This window comes from Rhinolophus sinicus, chromosome 18, assembly GCF_057876585.1.
Source record: "Rhinolophus sinicus isolate RSI-liver-muscle chromosome 18, RSI-T2T, whole genome shotgun sequence".
In the NCBI taxonomy this organism is placed as follows: domain Eukaryota; kingdom Metazoa; phylum Chordata; class Mammalia; order Chiroptera; family Rhinolophidae; genus Rhinolophus; species Rhinolophus sinicus.
In genome coordinates, this window is record NC_142518.1 from 70,526,108 (window position 1) to 70,548,288 (window position 22,181).

The following is a 22,181-nucleotide window of genomic DNA, read 5'->3' on the forward strand; positions in this document are numbered from 1 at the left end:
AAGATGACAGGCATACCCTGGCAATGGTGACGTCATAAAAATTTATGATCTCCTGATGTTGATGGGCCCTGACTGAGCTATAATGACTGTAGGAGAGGATGGTAGGAGAGAGAAGTGGGTCAGGAGGGCCCTTAGGGCTCTGGGACTTAAAATTCTGCCATTCCTATGTCACCTAAAATGAGTGTGCAGAACCCTCCTCCCTGCCCAGCCACCTAAGTGGTGACAGTGCTCGCCCCTCCGGAACTGCATGGTGAGACCTGTATGGCAGGGACATATCTGGTGTCCAGGCTCACCTGCGTCTGGGTCACACTGAAGGACCTAGAAATATGGTAGGTAACAACTACAAGCTTGCTCAAGAGTGGTTTGGGACAGAGCCCAAAGCAAAGCAGAGGCCTACAGGAAAATTGGGTCTCTGGCATCTAACTCTAGTTTTCCAGGGGCATTGCAGGAAAAGAAGGGGTTGGTCTAACCTCTGTAGTCTGGTGGAGGGAAGGGACACTGAGTCTGGGACTCCTTGTCCCAAAGACCCTAACTCTGGCAGTCTGGGCTGTGTTACTCTCAAAGGCTCTGCAAAATGCCCAGGCTCAGTGGTAGATAAATAATCATTAACAGGAAATTGTGGCCTGGAGTAGGTAGGCATGCCCAGCTAAACCCTACCCGCTCTGTTTTACCCTGTAGAAATCTTTCATCGTCTTGTATTAGCATGTGGCACTGGTGTTAGGGTGGTACCTGGGCTTGTAACTGGTTCTTAAACAGACGTCCAACCCAACCTGTTTTTTTTGCCTTTATTGGGGTGACAATTGTTAGTAAAATTACATAGATTTCAGGTGTACAATTCTGTATTACATCATCTATAAATCCCATTGTGTGTTCACCACCCAGAGCCAACCTGTTTTTAAGTCTTACCTTCAACCTCTCACCACTCCTAGAAGGGACTTCACCTCCAGTTCCTTCCTAGGAGGGGCAGACGAATCTGAATTCCATTAACAAATCTTCTATGTTCCTTCCCTCAATGCCTCATTCACACACACTTCATCATCATTCATCCCTTCCTCCTTTCGGGGAATGGAGACTCACTCCATTCCTTCTATATTCTTCCAGGCCGTATTGATTGAGTTGGACCTTATCCATGTATATACTGGACACATGCAGCTGGAAGACTTGCACCACTATGTGATGTCAAATACCAGCTGCAATAAACTGCCCTGAACAACAGGCTGTTGCCATGATGTGTCTTCCTTTGAGCACGGAGGGCAGGGCAGGTGGATACAGGTGAAGAGGGTGGTGCCACAGACAGAGAGAAAAAACACTCAGTAACTAAGCACTATCTTTCTTTGCATTTTTCCTTTGTAAAGTTTGCTTGCTCTTTGTACCTGGGCTTCTAGGAAGCTAAGCACCATAATGAAGGATTAATGAATCTTTGATAAGCATTTATTATGCACCAAGAGGCTGCTCGGGGCTTTTGGCCTAAGCTACTTCAAATTAGTCTCCTGACAACATCAGGAGGGAGAGATCCCCACACCTCTGTACTGGTCACCGCACCCAGCCTGGTTCCCTAACATCAGAACCGCGAACTCAAGCCACTGAGTGTGACTGTCACCATTTTATAATGAACAAGAAGGAACCCTCTCTCTTCTGTTATAATAAGATAATAACTTGGATAAAAATATCAGTTACATATGATAATTATTCCCATTAATACCCAAGAGAGTAGTAGTGGTTAAGAATGGAATGTGGGCTAAAACTGTGGAAACTAAGGCAAAATGTTTGCTCTCTGAGTCACAGTTTACTCAAGTATAAACTGGGGATATTTGTAATACCCATTTTACTCATAAGGTTGTTGTGATTATTGAGTCAATGCATGTGAAGCACAGAAAGCAGTGCCTGATGCAAGGTGAGTAGTTAAGAAAATCTCCTATTATTAATATTACTACCATTACTACTATGTAGCAGGTTCTAACTCATTTAAAACTGACAAAAACCCTGTGAGGTGTGAATTTCTCCCTAGTGTACAAGAAACTCATTCCTAGTAGTAGCATTAATTGCAAATATAGTACCAACATAAATGCAAATAATATTAGTGATGACTCATAATTATGTCCATTTTATAGACGCATGCCAAGATTCTCAGGAGTGGTATGAATTATGATTATAATATCAATATAATGTAAATTATCAGTTTCCAAAATCATCTCCATTTCACAGGTGGGAACAGATAACATCATTAGTCTTATATTGGTATCCATCATTAGGATAAATGGTAAAATAACGTTAGTCATAGTAATAATAGTAGTAATAATAACAATAATAATAATATCATTAACCATGTGATATAATTATACCATTTCTCAGAGGGGAAATTACCACACCAACATTACCAGGAGTGGTAGCTACTATATATATATATATATATATATATATATATATATATATATAATCAGAATAATGCAAGTAACTGCATTAATGCTTTACCTCAGTTATCCTGATTCTCCCAGGATGCAAAGGTTAACAAAGGGTTTCGTAGCAGTACAGAATTAATTTACTATTCATTATGTTTAGTAGAAAATTATTAAAACTGTGTTGCACTTACTATAATACTTGTAATAAATAATATGATTATGGTATACATAACACTAGTTAATAATACAATTGTGGTATTCATTATAGTGAATAAATCATGATATAATCATTTAATGATGACCTTAATTATAACAATGGATAGTATAAAGGTAAAATAAATAAATACTATAAATAATGAATAATAATGTAAACATAAATAATAAGAATGGATGCACAATTATCCCTAATTAACAAAAGTCAAGCATAGCACAAGCCTTCCTGGTGGTGCTGCCTGGTTAAATAATATTATAACATTTTAATATTACTATAACTACAAATAATACTATTACAGATATACTGTAATTATTCACCTTTTATGGGGGGACAATGAATACTTGGGCACAGTGACATACATGAATCCTCTCATGCTAACCTAAGTGCACACGGCAATATTATTGACTATCCTGTAAACACACCCATTTCCGATAGGACAGAAAGTGAGGGCAGCATCCTGGGGAGTGCAACTGATTATGGCATTAGCACTGCGCAGCTGCAGCCTATATCTCGGAAGTGCTCTGAACGTGGCCATTTCCCTGTTGGGGAAGGCTGAGACAGCGCCACAGTGGAGGGCTCCCTCTTGAGCACCTGTGTCCATCACGTAGGTGTTACAGGTACCTACCCTCCCTGTGCCACACCTCCCAGTCACCCCGAGCCTAGGCACGGGTTTCCGAGGCCCAGTTAGTGTCTCCTCCACCCACAGTGCCCCTCTGCTGGTTCTCCCCGGAACGCCTTACGTTCTGGCAGTCACTGAGAAGTGACCCTCCACCGTTCCAGTGACATGGACATTTCCTCTTTGAGGCCACAAAGGCCGACCTGCACTCCAGGTGCTCCATGGCTCTGGCAGTCTCAAGCCACAGGGGTGTGTGGGGGGTGGGGTGTCAGTCAATGGCGTACTGGGCAGGGGCATGCGGGGCGGGGGCACAGAGGGGAAAAACTGCTTCCCTCTTCCATTACTGTCCCTCCTCCACACGGACCTGGATGAGGCTGGGGTTCACCATTGCAGACCAGGAGCATGTTTCCAGTGGATAGGGATCTCTGCGCTTGGGGGATGGCAGAAGAAGGTAAGTGCTCCGGGTGTGAGAGCTGGGTCTGGAGATGATGTGAGTTCACAGCAGTTGTCGCCACCTGTCCCTTTGTCCCATCAGATCTGGGACCAGTAAATTCCCCTCACTCACAACTTATTTGAACAGATAAGTGAAGAAGGTTCCTATACCCAGTGCGCCATGTCTGAGGGAACAAGTGTACTAGACATAGGGCACAGCCATTGCAAGGTCTGGAGCCCAGAAGAAACTCTGCTGGTTTTGTGAACAATATAAGGTCCCTGGCAGGGGCCAATTTGCATTGACAAATAATAAAAATATTTGCTAACTAACACAGCAGTTCTCAACCCTACCTGGCTTTACTCTCCCTTTTTAGGAGAGTTATAATTTTATGTAATGAGTGTTTATTTAAATTAATGACATTTTATGCAATATATGTATACATATATTAGGATGAATCATATGAAATTGTCAATATTTGACCTGTTTGACTAATAAAAACTGCAATTTTATATCATTCAATCTATTATAATTAACTTGTAAATATAATTATAAATATATTTAGTTATAACAATTGTATTATAAATATGTTATATGACTATAAATGTAATAAACATATTACACAAATATATGCAAATTGATAAAGTATATGCATCTGCAATAAAGTAAATGTATATATAACTTATAAAATATAAATATGATATGCAATCTTTTATATTATATTAGTTATAGCATACACCTAGTACACATAATAGTATAGAGTAATATATACATATAGAGTAATATGTGTATAGTATAATAGTAATAGTATAATATGTGTATAGTATAGAGTAATATAAACTATGTGTATATTGCTCTATACTATTATATACAATTAATATGAAAAATATATCATGTTAAATATCATGTTAAAATATTTCATAATGGCTGTTCACTGTGCTGAAATGAAATTTATAGGTAATATTAATATGACTTACCTATAACCCAAATTTGTAAAAAAAAGCAATTTAATGACCTAACTTTAATATAAAGATGATGTAAGAGACAATAGTGTTAAAATAACATGTATCATATGTAAAGGCTTGAGAAATACAATAGAAGAATTAACAAAATAGGTATAATTAATAGAAATAGTAGTAGTAGTAGTAGTAGTAGTAGTAGTAGTAGTAGTCACAATAGTAATACGAGAGTTACTGAGCGATGTTTGTGTGCCAGGCACTGTTCTAAGCACTTGATGTGAACTGATGCATTTCATCTTCACAGCCCCCTAACAGAGCCTAGACGGGCTTCCATTATTGGCAAGAGGAGGGGATTATGGTAGCTGAATGGTGTACTAAACTTGCAGATGGAGAAGGAAATGCATCATCAAAAGAAGAGCACTAAGCCCTAATCTGCACTTACTTTGTAGTCTGTATATCCTGGTTGACCCAGAATTTAACTTCAGATAGGGGCAGCCAAGTGTAGAGTAGAAGATGTGGGACTTGCCCCATGCTTGTAATTTTCAGAGCCTTGCTATTTGGTAACAATTGCATCTCTGCCGTGAATCAGAGCTTTCCCTATAACAGAGCAAAACTCCAATGCTACCAGAGGTCTCGTTATGAAATGTGTGGCAGCACATGGCATGGAAATAACTAACTTCAGGCAGAAAATCCCTGTAGACTCTGAGGTTGGCCCCCACTAGGGCTGTGTGTGTGAGAGGTGCAGGGTATGCATGTGTGTGGGTGTGAATACACCTCAAAGTACACTCTCTCAGAACTCAGTTGACTGGAACCCACCTCACAAGAACTCTCATTTAACTGGCTTTTATTCACACCTTCAGCTCCTGGTTGTAAGACAAACCTTTCATCACTGAAATAATTTTTCTTCAGGGTATCTACCTACGTATGCAAGAATCTAAAAGTTGGAAGGAATAGTGGTTACATCCAGGCAGGGCTTTGAGGTAAAGATGGGACTGTGTATGGTGGTTAAAGGGGACATTAGCTATATCTGCAATGCTTTATTTCTTTAATAAAACAAAGCCACTGAAAGCAAATTGGAAAAAAAAGAAGTTAACATTATTAAATTTGGATGCTAAAATCATGGGAGTTTGTAATAATATTCTTTTCAGTTCTCTGTAACTTTGAAATTAAGAAAAACATCAAAACAAAGATTGCTGGGGGAGATTTTCCAATTTAGCACATACACAGCTGTCTTCATGATCAAAGGCCTCGCCAACCATTGAATGGTCTGTTTTATTGGTGCTGGGTTAGAACCTGTCTAATTTAATGCCTCCATTTCTTTTGGGAGTGGAAACTGACTTTCCCAAACTCATGTACATCATTAAGAAGGCAAAATGGAATGAGAATCCAGGGTTTCTGATCTCCAGCTAGTTCTATGCTCTTTTCATGCTGCCACACACTCTTCTGATATTGCCTTTGTGTTGGGGTCTAGCATGGTGACCCCAAGGACCTGACAAATCTTAATCCAGAAAGATTTCATTCTCATCACAATTCTCTACTTACCAAGGCAGAAAAGTGTCTTCAAACGTTTTACAAAAGCTTTTCAACAATCCAAAGGTTAACCCCTAGCTAATGTGAAAATTGCTTAACCAAAGCAGTTCACTCCACTAGCACTTAATTGTGTGAAGTCTCCTGGGATTAGAATATATAAACCTATATTCAGGAAGACCTACTACTAAGTGTCTAGTCTGGGAGCTGCTTGAGGAAAGATTAAACTCTGGACCCACCCTGGATTCTAATAAAAGCAGAACCCTAGGTGACTCTCTCTCTCTCTCTCTCTCTCTCTCTCTCTCTCTCTCTCTCTCTCTCTCTCTCACACACACACACACACACACACACACACGCGCGCGCGCACACACACACACACACACACACACACACACACACACACACAGTCTGTGACCATGACTAATGGGTCAATCAATATGGTAAGAAAACCAGGATGCCGCTTCTAACTTGACACCTAGGTAGACTAAGCTCAGTGCATGAGTAGGATTTCGTTGGGAGAAGGTGGAAGTTGGGAGAAATGGTATGAAGGTGGAGACAGGAAAGAGTTGAGTGGGCAAAGGCCCACAGTATAACGGCTCTCTGACAAGGCGGGCTAGAGGCGGACAGGACGGGAGGAGGCCAGCCTGTCAAGAGCAGGGTTTTTCTCTTGGAGAGTGGCAGCCATTTTGATAGAGTAAGGCTGGGTTGGGAAAGGCTTGAGTGGTAGACTACGTGATTTTGACTGACTTACCAGGGAATTGTGAGTTCTGAAACAGGGATGTGACAGAATTCATTTCGTTAATCCTGTGTCTAGTGATGATAGCTAATGGAAAGGTGGCAGTCATTCGTTATGGTGAACACATTTTGTACATTGGGGCTTATCCCCTGACCTTCCAATTGGAGTTTGGCCACAGCACTTATCTGGTTGGCAGTAGTAGGAAGAGCAATCTTAATATGTCTTTAACAAATGTGAACAACTTTTGATTATCAGTGAATTTGGGGAATAAACACATTATTTCATCCCATAAATATTTAATGAGTGCCTATTATGTGCAATGAACTGGGGCTTGTCCTAGGGATACAAAGTAAAGGAGACACCCATCTAACTAGGAGACATCCATTAATGTGGCAAGAGCACATGAGGGGAAATAATTCACTTGGGGCAATGAAGTACAGTTTGATAGAAGTGGCATTTGAAGCCGGGTCTTGGAGGATGAGTAGGCTCTCAACAGACAAGCACAGAAACAAAGGGTATTCTAGTGGAAGGAACCAGAATAGCCAAGGCAGAGAAATGAATGAAATGGTGAGTCTTGACTGAAGTGTAGGTTGCGTGAAGAGTTATGGCTGGAGGCAGAAAAGACAGGCAGTCCCTATTCGGGTGAGTCAGGGGAACTAGGCTTAAGCATCTGCATATCGGGAGCCACTGCAGGTTTTGAGCAGTAAAGGGACATAGCCATCCATATACTTCAGAAAGATCACTTTCTTAGCAGTGGTAAGAGCAAATTGGAATGGAAAGGTTGGAAGATCATTTAGAGGATATTGCAACAGTCCAAGCAAGATATGAGAGGGGTCTGGATTTTCATATCTGTGAAGATAGAGGGGAGGGGAGGAATTTGAATCACTTTTCTGAGATGAGAAGTTTCAATGTTATTTGGGAGGAGCAGGGGGAGGGCAGTGGGAAAGGATAGGCAAGATGCAGGGATGACTCCCAAAGATTTGCTTTGGATGAGTGCACACATGGGAGGCAGAGACTTGGCATGGGAGATAAGCTCATTGCCAAGTGTGCTAGATTTGAGCGAGCAGCAGAAAGCCTGCTACAGGGCTTGGTGGACAGTGCTGATATCCTGTCTCCCACATGCACATTTGCTGCTGCAGCCTTTGAATTAATATCAGTGCATCTAAGAAGAGCTCCCGGCTAATGGCTAATTCCCAAAGAGGCTCATCAGGCCTCAGCTAATCAGGAGTTGAAGATTTAGTTGTAATGCCTCACGTAGCTTCATCTCTACAAAGTGACTGAGGCTCATTTTTTGGGTAAAGGTTGAAGGAATGATCTTGACAAAGCATAGCCCAGATCCTGTGATGAAAGGGAAATAAAGATGGTTACCAGCCCATTATTAAGCGTAATTACTAGGTTGAAATGAGATGAAGGTCTTCATTCAGGCAGAACTTTCTCATTGATGAATAGTAGGGGGTAAAAGTGTGAAAGGAAAGCGTATAATCCAATTCATAAAAATGTAGATATTCTTTTTAAAACCTGAAGCAATAATCATTCATTATATTTGTAGAGCTGGAGTGAGGGATATTCTCTATTGACGGATAGTGAGTGATGCACAGATGAATTTTAAAACAATGCAATATATAGTGATGCATTATAGAACTGTACACTTGAAACCTATATCATTTTACTAACCAATGCCACCCGAATAAATTTAATTAAAAAAAGAAAAAATCCATCCCCCCCAGCAGAACTTTATTTAACAAATGAAGAAGCGGCGGCTCTGTCCATCTTTCCATACTGGTGGCAAGGAGGCAGGAGTCCAGCAACAGGGGTGCAGCCCACTCATTTCTTCAAGAATTTGACTTCTCATGCTTGGGGTTGCCCACTTGGAGGTAGGCAGCGTCCACTGTGATGGGTATAAGTCAAAAGAACTTGCCTTCAAGTGGGTGTTTGGAGGAGACCTGAGAGAGAAGTAGAAAGCATTGAACTCCCACATTAAACTCTTAAGAACAAGGAGAATAACATTATATTCAATTAGTATAATATGTAATAAGTACAAATGTTTAGACAAGCACAAAAGGCTAGTTTACAATGGTAGGGACTGGGTGATCGTGCCTAGATATTTAATTAAATAAATACAGGTCAAATAACATCTACCCAAGGTTTCAATCTGATCTTCAGAGGTTAAATCAGGTACACAAATTAATTCTTTACTCTGTAAATACTGCTTGTAGTTCATAGATAAATGACTGGCATCCATTATTTGATGGCTGTTATTCCCACAGTGCTTATTATTTAGGGATACAATATCACTCAGCTGGAAAGGTCTGCTCTGCTGGACAGGCATGTGCTCTCTGGAATACGTGTGACGATTTGGGTAGCACCAAGCAAATTGTAGTGTTTAGTGGCTCCTGAGCGGGTATGGGGAGTGTAGGAGGCAGCATATAGAACATACAGTGTTTAAGAGCATAGGTTCTGGAGTCCAGTTGTCCTGGGTTGGGGTCCGAACCCTGCGACCACAACCTCGGTGACCTTAAGCACAGCACTTCAACTAGGAGATTTTCTTTTTCTCTTCAGTAAAATGGGAATAGCGAGAGTTCCACCTACCAGAGTTGACATAATAATGAAATGAGAAAAATACACGCAAAGCACCTAGCACAGTGCCTAGCTGATCTGTACTAAGGGCTCAATGAATGCCAGTAACGGCTTTTGTCACATCTTTCTGTGCTGGCTCGTCCACCTGGTGTGTATGTAACCTGGTTATCCAGTTTGAGCAAGATCTCAGCGGCATGCTCCCTCTGTCAGCTACAGTGGTGCATTTCCAGTGTGTTGTGATCCCTCCCCAGCAATCATTGGTTGGCAGAGAGCAAATCCTTAGTGCTAAATATTAGGTAGGGAAAATTTAAGTGCTACTGAAAAACTTGGACAGCCTGCCCTCTAGTGGTCATTTGATGAACTGCCCCCCAACATTTTCCCTCTTGATTAGCAAACAGGCGAGCTGGCCCTATAAATGAATGGGATATAGTCGACATAGTTACAACGCCTGGTTTAACACATGAAATTATTGATCACAAACAGATAATAAACTAGTATCAGATATACATCCCCAGGCAAAGGACTTAAGTTATAATGAATGTCCTCAAGATATCTGGAACTTCATATTTCTTCATGTGCTAATCAGCCATTTTACTTAAAGGGATTTCAAATTTGGGGCAAGAATCCAGAATTGGTATTACAAACAAACAAACAAACAAAACACCTCAAAACAAAACAAAAAAAAACAGAATTGGCAGTTCTTTACATAGCTATATATCCTGTTCCCCCAATAAAAGTTGTAATATACAGAGCCATTAGAGTCTGTAATTTCACTGCACGCAGTATTCTGTTTTATAAAATAATATTATAACCATTGCTGTTGATAGTAACATCTTATCCTCCTTTAGGGATTTATAAACTTTTAGGGCTTTGCTTTCACAGCAGGTAGGTGTGGCAGGATTTACTGTCCAGGCTGTATTGAGGAGGAAGCCGAGGCTTATTTATGAAGAGGCTAAATAGGTTTGGTCTGGTCACCCAGGGGACTTTCCAGGGGAGTGTATTCGTTTGTACCCCTAGGAGTCTTCTCTTGGAAAAATAAATTGCACGGACACTGGCATGTCCCTTTATATGCTTCATCAACTCCTTTCTGCAAATCTTCATGTCCAATTCCTTAAGCCCACACTTGCTCTTCAAATTGGAATGAAGAAGCTAGAGACCTGTGTTTTAAAGAAGTGGCTTCCTTTGCTCCATTATAAGTGTTTTGATGATGCAAATATTAAAGCATTTCTGCAACAAGGCTAAAACGTGTAATAACTGTGAGCCTTACAGAAAACTAAATCGAAGAAGTAGAGATGAGAATCCAAAGAAACACAATTGTACTTTTAAATACTTGAAGTGCTATTCATAAGACTCAAGAGTGAACAGAGAGTGATTAATTTAGAAAAGAAGGTATTTTCTCACAGAATGCCTGGGATATTTATAACCATACTGAGTGATTGTGAAGCAGAGGACAGGCATGCACTCACTTATACTTTCAATAGGTTTGCTCGGTAGCAAGCTTCAATCCAACTGCCGAATTTTGCTGTTTTGGGGGTAAAAGTGTTTTCCTTCGTGCAGTGGCTCTATTTACACTTGCGGCTAGTCAGTGAAACCCAGTTATCAAGCCACCTGTGGGAGAAGCCAGTCTGATCGGAAACCACTTTTCTAAGGAGTCCTTTGGAAACTGACTTAAACAGGTGCCACTGGAGTTGTGAACAGAATAGGGCTGGATTGCTCTCTGCGTTAGAGGCCTGTTCTGACAAGGTCAGTCTTGCTGGTTATCTCCTACTGTGGGCAACTGAGTTCCACTATGTCCCCAACCTGTCCATAGCCTGCACCCTTGCCAGCTATATCACAGTTCTGTTCAGTCAGCTATCTGCCAAATATGTATGGAGTGTCAACGTGCAAGGGGCTCTGAAAGTGTGGCATGTTATTGCAAACTCCTTCTCGTGACAGAAGCATGACTTGCACCGGTGACTTCAGATGGTACCATCATTGATTGCTGGAATGGCCTTTGGCCAATTGAGTTGTATGTGAGCTTTCTTCTCTTTCTGCCTTTCTGTAACCCCCTCACACCTTTCAGTGCTTATTTCTTAACCTCAGAGTTTCAGTCCCTTCATGCTGCCTTGCCACCAGACTTTCCAGGCCTCTTACTTACCTCAGCATGTCCTTCTTAATTGCTTCACTAGTCCCAAATCTAAAAATAAATGCACTATGTACTATTCCATCCCCTTTCCCCACTCTTGGTTTGTTTTCCTAAGAATAGAAACTGAATAAAAATAAATCATACCACTCAGCACATTTTAAAATATATCAAAGTGTATATATTAATACGTGCACTGTACTAAGTGTTTATAAATCTGTTTTTTTTTAAAATAAATCATACCACTTGTTGGAATCTAGTAGTGTGGTTCAGTGCTCTCTTGATGAAAGAAAGATCAATGTGGGAAAATACTTGGTGGCAGGTGGGCCTTCATGGACCCCCACTATCATACCCTTTGTCTACTTTTTGGGAAAATTCCCTCATGTCTCGAGATACCTTATATTGTCACCCTGTATTGTGAATACTAAAGGAAAAGAATAAAGGGGACAATGTTTGGAAATTTTTACATATTATTACATATCTGTTCTCTGCTTACTGACTACCTTAAAACTAAATACTCCTTCTCTGCTACCGAAAACAAGGGAACAGAAGAAAAGGAACCATAAATCTATGTAATCAAAGACATTTTGCTCAGATAGTACTAAAAATGAAATGAATTCTCAGTGTACTCTCAAGGTCTGTATGATAAAGCTAATTGTAATGGCAGTTAAATGTCTTCAACTGCCTTTGAGCGTGATTGTTGTGTCTTGGGAGCAGGTATTTTGATTATCTTCAATGCCAACTATGCCCTGTCACTAATGGGCCAAACAGCCTGTCAAGATGATAAAGGTGAAAATTATGCAAAAGATCATTTAGAAGAGGTAACTTAAGGGAGTTAGCAAATGGAAAAAACATTCCAAAAGTTTTATTTTTCATATCAATTAGGTAATTAAAGATGTTGAAGCTACTTTGCCAAGACAAGTTTGTTAATTCAGAAACACTTGCTTCTCACCTTAGGGTTAGGGGAAAACAAAATCTGGAATATTAAAGAGTTGTTTTTTTTAATTTGTTTCCATGTTTTCTTTCTCTTAATGAACTTTTAAAATAAAACTAGAGAATATATATATATATATATATATATATATATATATATATATATTTCCTTTAAAAAACCCTATTTATATTGTTACCTCTCAGCTGTGTTAATGCATGGGAACAGTAACAAGATAATCCATAAAAAGGAATGATATAAAATTCATTTAAAATGATAAAACAGTAAATATTAAAATTGCATTCAATCTAGAGATGTATCACAAATAATTTACCACAACCCAGAAAGTTCAACTAATGCAGATTTCCCTCTTTCTTTTCTTGACAGTTATGAGACAAATGACAGGTAAACAGCTAATAGCAGGGAGTGAATAAAAAAGCCCCCCAAGAGACAGCAAATGATCAGTATATATTTAGTCCAATCCAGTTGTACCTTCTTGATTTCAACAGTGCACAATGGTCATCAAAATCAAGACTGATCAATCTTGTGCCCTCTGAGTCCTCCAAGAAAGTTCAAATGCCCTTCAGCATAGATTTAGGATAAGTTATTCATTTGGCGATTAATTTATTTCTATGAACAATTACTACAGGAGTATTTGAGGGAACTTATAATAAAAGCCCATATGCAGTAAGACAGTGAAAAATGAAGTCAGAAAGGAAAATCAGAAACCATGGAGTTTAAAATTTTTCTTGGGCCACAGACCCCTTTGAAAATCTAAAAAGGAGCTGTGGAACATCTCCGCAGAAAAATATAACTATGCACATAGGCACAGCATTTTGCCAACAACCTTGAGGGCTATCCAGGCACCCTCTCCTCTGGGTGTCCCTGAACCCCAGGCAAAGAACCCCTTTTAGAAAGCAAATTCCTGATGGAAGATAGTTATTACACTTGAGCATTGCACTCAGCTCTGAGCTTCCTGTCAACTAAGGTTAAAAGAGAAACAAACACACTGGGTTACAGTTCTCAACATCTGTAAAAGGAAGCAGATAAATTCACAAATTATAAGTGAAACGCATAATTTTAAAATGGTAGTTTTTATACAGTTTACAAGAGGATTGTTTTATAAACGGTACTCAAGGCAGATAAAGGGATGTAGCACAATTTGATGACATTCTTTGAAAATAAGCTGTTGGAGGTAGAATATCTATGCTAATTGTATTTACTAGCATTTTCAGTTAGCCACAGTGTCTCATTTCCAACTCTTCTGGAAAAGAGGACATTTATTATATCTGTATTTCTTTAATGGTAGATTTACCCACCTAATATTATTTGATTAAACCTTATACTAATATAATATATATTCCCATGAGCACACACAAGCTGAGCAGCAAGGGAGGCCTAAGGGTATAAAAAGAAATCGAACTGTGATTAAATATCTGCTATTAATAGGTCATACCATGGAAAACTGGCATGTAGATAATGACAAATAATCATTTTAGGTGCCCTCTGCTTCCAACCCAGGCATTTACTTTCTCAAAGGCAAATGAATAACACAGTGGTTCCTGTCACAATGATAAACAGAGGCAGTATAGGGTAGGGGTTAAAAGCCCAGTCTCTGGAATCAGAGACTGTTTTTTCACCACTTATTGGCTGTGTGACCTTGGGCAAAGTAACTGAACTTCTCTGAGTCTCAGTTTTCTCATCTGTGAAATAAAAATAATAAGTGTCAATCTCAGGGCTGCTCCTACCTGGACAGGGGTCCTGTAAAAGTATGTGTTTTGCTCTCCTCTATATAAACAAATTGAGTCACCTAAAATCAACATGTCAGTGTCATTTTAGCAGTTCACTCTCACTGGCATTGGCACCTAGCCATGAGACCCCCGGCAAACCCCACAGGCGTGAGTGCTGGAGCTCCTTGCAGGAGTTAGTCAACCCCAAGCAGGAGGTTACTGTACAGGATTGGAAATGCCTCAAAGGCACAGGGCTGGAGCAGGGATCCTGCTTGCACAGGTCCAAAGAAGGTGCTGGTCTATCTCCGAGGATCACTGGAAAGACTGAATGAGGTAATCTATGGAAAGCACTTGACAGAGTGCCCGGCTCCTAGTAAGTCCTCAGTAGACCTTGGCAGTGATTGTTGTTCTTGCCATTATTATCCACAATGCTCACGCATCTCATGGCTCGTCTGATTTTCTTTCAGTGGATGGCTGCATTGATTGGTCAGTGGATCTCAAGACATACATGGCTTTGGCAGGTGAACCAGTCCGAGTGAAATGTGCCCTTTTCTACAGTTACATTCGCACCAACTATAGCATGGCCCAAAGCACTGGACTCAGGCTTATGTGGTACAAAAACAAAGGTGATTTGGAAGAGCCCATAATCTTTTCAGAGGTCAGGATGAGCAAAGAGGAAGATTCAATATGGTTTCACTCAGCTGTGGCCCAAGACAGTGGATTTTACACTTGTGTTTTAAGGTGAGTGCTGCATGAAAATACTGCTCAATACCTTCAGTTTTGATTGGGCCTGGAGTGTGTGCCAATGGGTCTCCCTTTATACAGTGGGGATGTTTTTGAAAGGTTGCAGTGCATGTGGGGATTCAGTAAATTCAACTGTAATTATTTATTGGAACTACATTGCAAATTCTTATCAAATTTTCATAAAATGAGACTCCCATTTACTCTGTGTGCTCATTTAATTTGGAAAATTTTGTGATTCATTTTTCCCCAACTCCACCCTTGCCCCAGGGTCTTATATTAACAGTTGTTTTTGCATACAGCCAGTTGGCTCAATGATCTTGATATCTGGCCATGAAAATAACCTAAAGTCTCATTTAGGCCAAGGTCTCTTCTTGCTTATTGATAGGAAATAGCTTCGAATGCTGCTGGGAGATCTCTTAGCAAATGAACTATTGGTGAAATTCTTCATAGTAGAATTGCAATGTGAGTTTGAGTCCAATGTACTGAAATATTCAACATGGACTCCTGTAAACACACAGTCATCCTGAGTTCCTAGGTACTATACAGGGAAGATAGCGTAGATAAAATTTCTGCTTACAAGAAGTTTACAGTGAAACACAGTCTGTTTAGTCCTTAGGAATTCCACAATATGTCCTTCCTACCCCCTCCATCCCAATGCTAGAATCTAGGATCTGGAAGATCAGACAGACAGCATTAGGTTTTGAAGTATGTAGCTGAGAGGACCTTCGAACCACTTTTTCAATTTTGCCATTTTGGGAGTCTCTGATCTTGCTCACCAGGGACCTGCACACTATTGTTTGATTTTACCTTCTTGGAAATGCAGACCCTTCCTATTTTTGTCTCCAGCAGACTTTGTCTGATGCTAAAGCTATGTCACCTCTTCATCAAAAGCACTTGGAGGCCCCTGGTGAGGCCTCATTGTTCAAAAGGCCAACAGAACAAGGTGGTATATAAATAGAGAACCTTCTTGATGCTCTAAGAATCACTTGTGTGTGTGTGTGTGTGTGCGTGCGTGCGTGCGTGCGTGTGTGTGTGTGTGTGTATGTATTGGGGAAGCAAATAGTGAGTTTAGTCTCTGTTTGTGGTGGGCAAAAAATCCCAGGATACTGGCAGAACTTGCAATCATTCTGATCACACCCTTAGCGAGAATCAATATTTCACATACTTTGGCAGCTCTTGGAAAATTGATAAGTGGGCATAATTCAGCTTCAGTGACTGACATTATATTCTTTAGGGTGCTGCTGTTCTTTCCCTGCTTACCCACTGTACATCTCCCACCCTCATTAAATCTTGCCAATCTAAAAGAGATCTCTTTCCCTCCCTAAGTCCATTTGCTTTGTTTCTTGTTTTCCCAAATTTAAAATTTTATTTGCAAAGCATCTGTCTACCATATGCAGTCGTCATACTTATAATGAATTATTGAATTAATTATTGTTTACTTACCCTGCTTTCTTATGTCTCCAGCCTTGCTGCCTCTGCCTGCTTCCCTTGACCCCTCTAAGCCCATTCCTCCATTCTGAGCATTGTTAAAAATCTAATGTGTATCCTTGTATATATATTCGTCCTACTCTTTTACCATATTTTGCCGTGTATAATGCACTCCATATATAATGTGCACCCACATTTTTGGCCCAAACTTTCAGGGAAAAAATCTTTCATTTTAATTTTTTTAATTCAAATTTTTATTTATTTATATTTAGGTACTTGTGTTTTGTATTATAAAGGAATTTTAACATTTATTTTTAAACATATGGTACAAGAAATTCGATGTAACAAATAATTAAAAACCAAAAGAACAGATACAATGCACAAGAAATTTTATGTACTGGTAACAAATTTACGATATTTACCCATTATAAAAGGCCCAAGAACTCTTTGTCATTGCAAGTTCATCAAAACTGATTATCATACACACATTCAAGGGTGTTATTTTGCATAAGTATATCATTATTGATTTCTAGAGTTACACTTCTAACTCATAAGTATAAATAAAATAATTAAAAACACTTATATTGATACGGAATTAGCACTACCCATGTATAATGCACATCCTTATTTCCCCCCCACAGATTTGGGCAAAAAAGTGTGCATTATACACAGCAGAATACGGTAATTATACAAACACATAAACCTGGGGAGTCTCTCCTCATTGTTTTCCAGAATAAAAGGAGCGCTATATATTTCTCTGCATTGCCTTTTTTTTTTAGTAAAAGTATATAGTAGAAGTCAATTGATAGAGAGTTCACTCATCCTTTTACATATATAATATTCTGTATTGCTTGATATTCTTTGATACCCCAGTTTAGCCAACCATTTCCCTACCGATGTGCATATACTTAGTTTCCAGTTTTTTTTTCGCTAAAAAAAGTGTTCTAATAAAAGTCCCCTTTTGCTTTTAAACCTTTAGTTTAAACTTTAAAAATTTTAGAACAGTTTTAGATTTACAGAAATATTGCAAAGATAGTACAGAAATTTCCAGTGTGCTTTACACCCAGTCTCGCCTGTTATTAACATCTTACGTGACTATGGTACATTTGTTGCAATTAATGAACCAATAGTGGTACATTATGTTTAAGTCTACCCTTCATTCACATTTCCTCAGATTTTCCTTAATGTCCTTTTTCTGTTCCAGGATCCCATCTTGGATATCACATTATATTTAGTTGTCGTATGTCCTTAAGCTCCTTTTTTGCTGTGGCAGTTTCTTAGACTTTCCTTTTTTCTGGTGACCTTGACAGTTTGAGTAGTACTGAGTTCAGATATTTTGTACAACGTTTCTCAATTGGGATTTATCTGTTATATATTTTTTTCATGGTTAGACTTAGGTGATGCTTTTTGTGAGGAAGACCACAGAGGTAAAATACCATTCTCATCACATCATATCAAGGGTGCACAGTATCAGTCTGCCTTATCCTGTTGACATTGACCTTGATCACCTGGCTAGAAGTAGTGTTTGTTTTTCTCCACAAACTTTCTCTGTAAAGTTACTCTTCTTTATTTCTCCTCTTTCACAATCTCCTCTTTGGAAGAAAGTAGTTATTTACAACGCATACTTAAGGAGTGGGAAGTTATGCTCCACCTTATTAAGGGTGGAGTGTTTTTATTCAATCATTTGATTATATCATTGGGGACTCATAGATATTTATATTATAGATTGGGTTATAATCTAATCCTACTTTATTTCTGGCTCAAATTATTCCACTTTTGTCCATTGGGAGCTCTTTCGGTTGGCACATCTATCCCTTTGACATAACCTCATCACTTTTTGGAACATTTCCTTATGTTCTACTACTGTAAGATACTCCATGCTTATCTTGTGTATTTTCTGCCCCAGTTATAGAATAAACAATTTTCCAAGGAGCCCTGATTCCTTCTAATATAGAAACAAAGACTTGGGTGCTGGGTGTGCAGGTTGCTTCTGGAGTGTGGTTGCCTTTAGGCCCTCTCAGCTGACAGCTTATTTGCTTTTAATCATAGACTTATATTATTCCACGTACAAGTGGGATTTTCCAATGCCCGTGAAATCCTTTCCTACAGTTGGCCCTCTTTCAAGTACAATTGAGGTCAGACAATTAAGTTCATGAACTTTCTACCATGAAAGTGCACAGTGGAAAGTTCTTGAACTTAATTGTTTGACCTTTATACATCCGTTGACCTTGTTCATACCTATTATAGATACCATCTAAGTCAGTGGTTCTCAACTCACATCTAGATCAGTAAAAGAAAAAGGGACGGTATTCCACAGGTCAGAGGCTTAAATTCAAGCATAACTGATGATCTATTTTACTCATGCAGCAGGTCTTGGGGAATGATTGGGACTGATAGACGTGGGTGAAATTTTGCATATTATCCCTCATGTATGCTTTGGTAAGGAAAAAAAAAGTTTGGGAGCCACTGTTCTGAAGGAAGCAACAGTGTTTTGCAAACTCAGAGATATAGAAATCTCTTGTAGAATGACATAAGTAAAGTAGGTGCATTTGGCTGTGAATAATAAACATGTTTTTCAGATCTAGTAGTGGCCACTGATTCCAGATATGTTTCAAGTGAGAAATTCAGTGCACATAGACGATTTTATGCCGTTGTCAAGAGAGTGACATTTACAGTGTAAGAGGCTCTGAATTTGGCAATGTGTGTAGTCACCTAAAATCCCCAATTCGATACCACTTTAAGGTAATCATGGATAGTTTTTCTGTGCTTTATTGACCTTATTAAAGTTACTGTACTGATTTTAATGTGTTTAAAATACAGATCTGAGTTTTTAGTAATATCCTCCTCCCATTTGAATCGTAGCATGAAAACTTGCTGTCTGTGACTTTTCAGTAGCCAATTAATCATTTTTTGTTTGTTTGTTTTTTCTTTGGCCAGTCTCAAGAGTGATTAGTTGAATTTTTCAGCATGTTAGTGGGTTAGTGATAGAGACATAGTGGAGAAGTGAGTTATATTTTGAGAGTGCCTGTCAAAGAATTCCTGTATTCCTTCCTTCCCACCTGAATCTTTTCAGTGGAGGCACTTAGTAGGATAAAAATGATGAGAGTAATCTTATTGGACAAAATTTCACATATCACTTTCTCAACAACTTGGAAAAAGGGGTGACTTAAGCTGTGGATGAGGGCAGATGTATTCATATAATCCTGAATTGAATTCATGAATAATGTAAAGAATGATTAAATATAGTTGAACATCTGTAGAAACCTGTGTGTTTGGGGGTCACAATGGCCAAGTACAGAGAACCAGTTATAGGTTCAAAAACCGTTACGACCATTTACCTCTCCAATGAAGTAAGGAGAACGAGAAACCTCCTTCTTAAATGGGAACATAATCAGATTATTTTCGGTCTTTATTAATCATTGAAGTCAATCAGAGTCTCAAAATCTGAATGCCTCACAAAGTCTTCTAAAGGGTTCCTTAGTGCACTTATCAGCTCTGTGGCATGATATTTGCCTTCCTATTCATCATATTTGCATGATTCTTACTCCAGAAAAACAGCATCACCAGAAGAGTTGAGGGAGGTGGATATATTTGAAATAAGAATTGCAGCATGTTACTAATTGTTGAGTCTGTGCAATGAATACGTGAGGGTTCATTGCATTGTTCATTCTATTTTTGTGTATATTAGAAATATTCCATAATAACAAAAAATATATATAAATATGTGTAAGTAATTTTGCCTGATTTTTATGGCCCTTACATGATCCTGACCTGTAAGTGCTTATGTAGCATATGTTAAGCAAGTTTTATATTTCAGTCAACAATCATTGATCATGTACCATGGGATTCACTTTATACCATATTGCAAGGAAACCTGTGCTTTTATTAGGTTGGTGCAAAAGTAATTGCGGTTTTTGCAATTGTTTTTAACCTTTCAAATCGCAATTACTTTTGCACCAACCTAACAAAAAGAAAAGTAATTGTCCTAGTCTTCCTAAGACTCAAAGAAATAGCTTTTATCACCTTCTACCCTCCTACTCTACTCCCTGTCATGGTTACCAAGAGATTTTCAAGGACCTTGAACATTTCTTATAATTCAATTCCAACTTAACTATTGATCCTTGAAAAGTTAAGTGTCAACAAGTTGGTTACCTTGGTAGCAATTTCTAGGAGAACAGATAGTTTCTTGTAGGAAAAGTGAGAGCCTGGATCTTATAGAATTGACTTCAGAAAATCTCAAGATTGTACAGCAGGGTCTTGAAACAACGACAATGCCTTCCGTGGTCTGCGTAGGTTAAAGTGTGATGCAATTAGGTGTTTTTTCTACCTATTTTTGGTTATAAGTGAGAGTCCCTGATTTACTTATTTTGTTGTAGCAATTGTGCGTAAAGGAAAACATGTAACCTGAAAAGATTATTTTTCAACTTCCAAAATTTAAAAATCTTCTTGTTTATAAAATTATAGGTAACTTAAATAGCAAATTAGTGACAATTGTAGTTTATTTTCATTTCATTTATAGTGAATTTGATGTGCTGTGATGTTTAGAAATTTAGCCGTACTATTGTATATTAGCTATGCAATACTCAGAATTACCATCCTTCCACTGTATAATACCTATGTAATTTGAACTCCATTTAGTTTGTTTATTGGATGCAAACAGATATTTACAGTTTAGACAGTTAACAGGGTTACCTGCTTCGTAAGAATGAATGAGTTATATTTAATAATCATTAAACAAGGATTTCAAATAATTACTGATGAGGTAGCTAACACTGGTGTGTGTGTGTGTGTGTGTGTGTGTGTGTGTGTTTGTGTATACACACAATATATATATTTTGTTGTTGTTTTGTTTTGTTTTATACCTTGTATCATTACACAAACTTTGGTGACTTTACATTTTATGGTTGTTTTGCTCATATCTAAGTTTAAACCTATCGCAAGAATTGCAAATTCAAAATATTTTCAGGGGCCAAGAAGGTAATATAATGATTGAGGCAGGCCATCCGAAACATTTCGAAGTATTGGAGGCTGTAGCAATGCCCTCCGTAATCTCATTTTCATTTGCTGTACTCGTGCAAACACCTCTAGCTCAGTTTATATATCCTAATTCCAATAACCTATTGACCCCACCTAGAGCTGTAGCTCATTGATCCCACAGTTGTTTTCATTGCCCTTTGCTTTCTTCTCACCTACCGTATTTCCCTGAAAATAAGACCCAGCCAGACCATCAGCTCTAATGCATCTTGTGGAGCAAAAATTAATATAAGACCCGGTCTTATTTTACTATAATAGAAGACTGGGTCTTATATTAATTTTTGCTCCACAAGATGCGTTAGAGCTGATGGTCCGGCCGTGTCTTATTTTTGGGGTAACTCGGTAGCATAGTTTAAATTCCATGATCAATCATTCTAATCACTCCCATACATACCCCCACATTTTCTTTGACCCTTTCTCCCTTCATCTTACTCACTTACAAAAACCACAACACTGTTTTAACCCATTGCTCCATCTATGCTTGTACCTGCATCCTTTCAGCTGAACTTGACGGAAGGAAAATATATAATGACATTGACTGGTCTCACTTTGAATTCATCATCACGAACCTCAAATATACCCATAATGCTGCCAAATAGTCTCACTGTATATTCTTAGTTCATTCAGTCTCCTCTCCTCCTAGATGACTATTTCACACTGTTTACTCTCCAGCATCTTCTCTCCTTGCTTTCCATTTCACTGAAAAAAAAATATGGAAGCAATTAGGAGAGAAA

At 38.8% G+C, this 22,181-nt stretch overlaps 1 protein-coding gene across 1 annotated transcript in view; it reads left to right on the forward strand.

The window, feature by feature from the left end:
* The window catches only part of IL1RAPL2 (interleukin 1 receptor accessory protein like 2), a 1,393,053-nt gene that overhangs the window by 680,533 nt on the left and 690,339 nt on the right, over window positions 1–22,181 (forward strand). Inside the window, exon 3 of the mRNA XM_074323975.2 lies at window positions 14,709–14,982. Coding sequence (XP_074180076.2) covers window positions 14,709–14,982 — 274 coding nt within the window. The remainder of the gene's footprint in view (window positions 1–14,708; window positions 14,983–22,181) is intronic.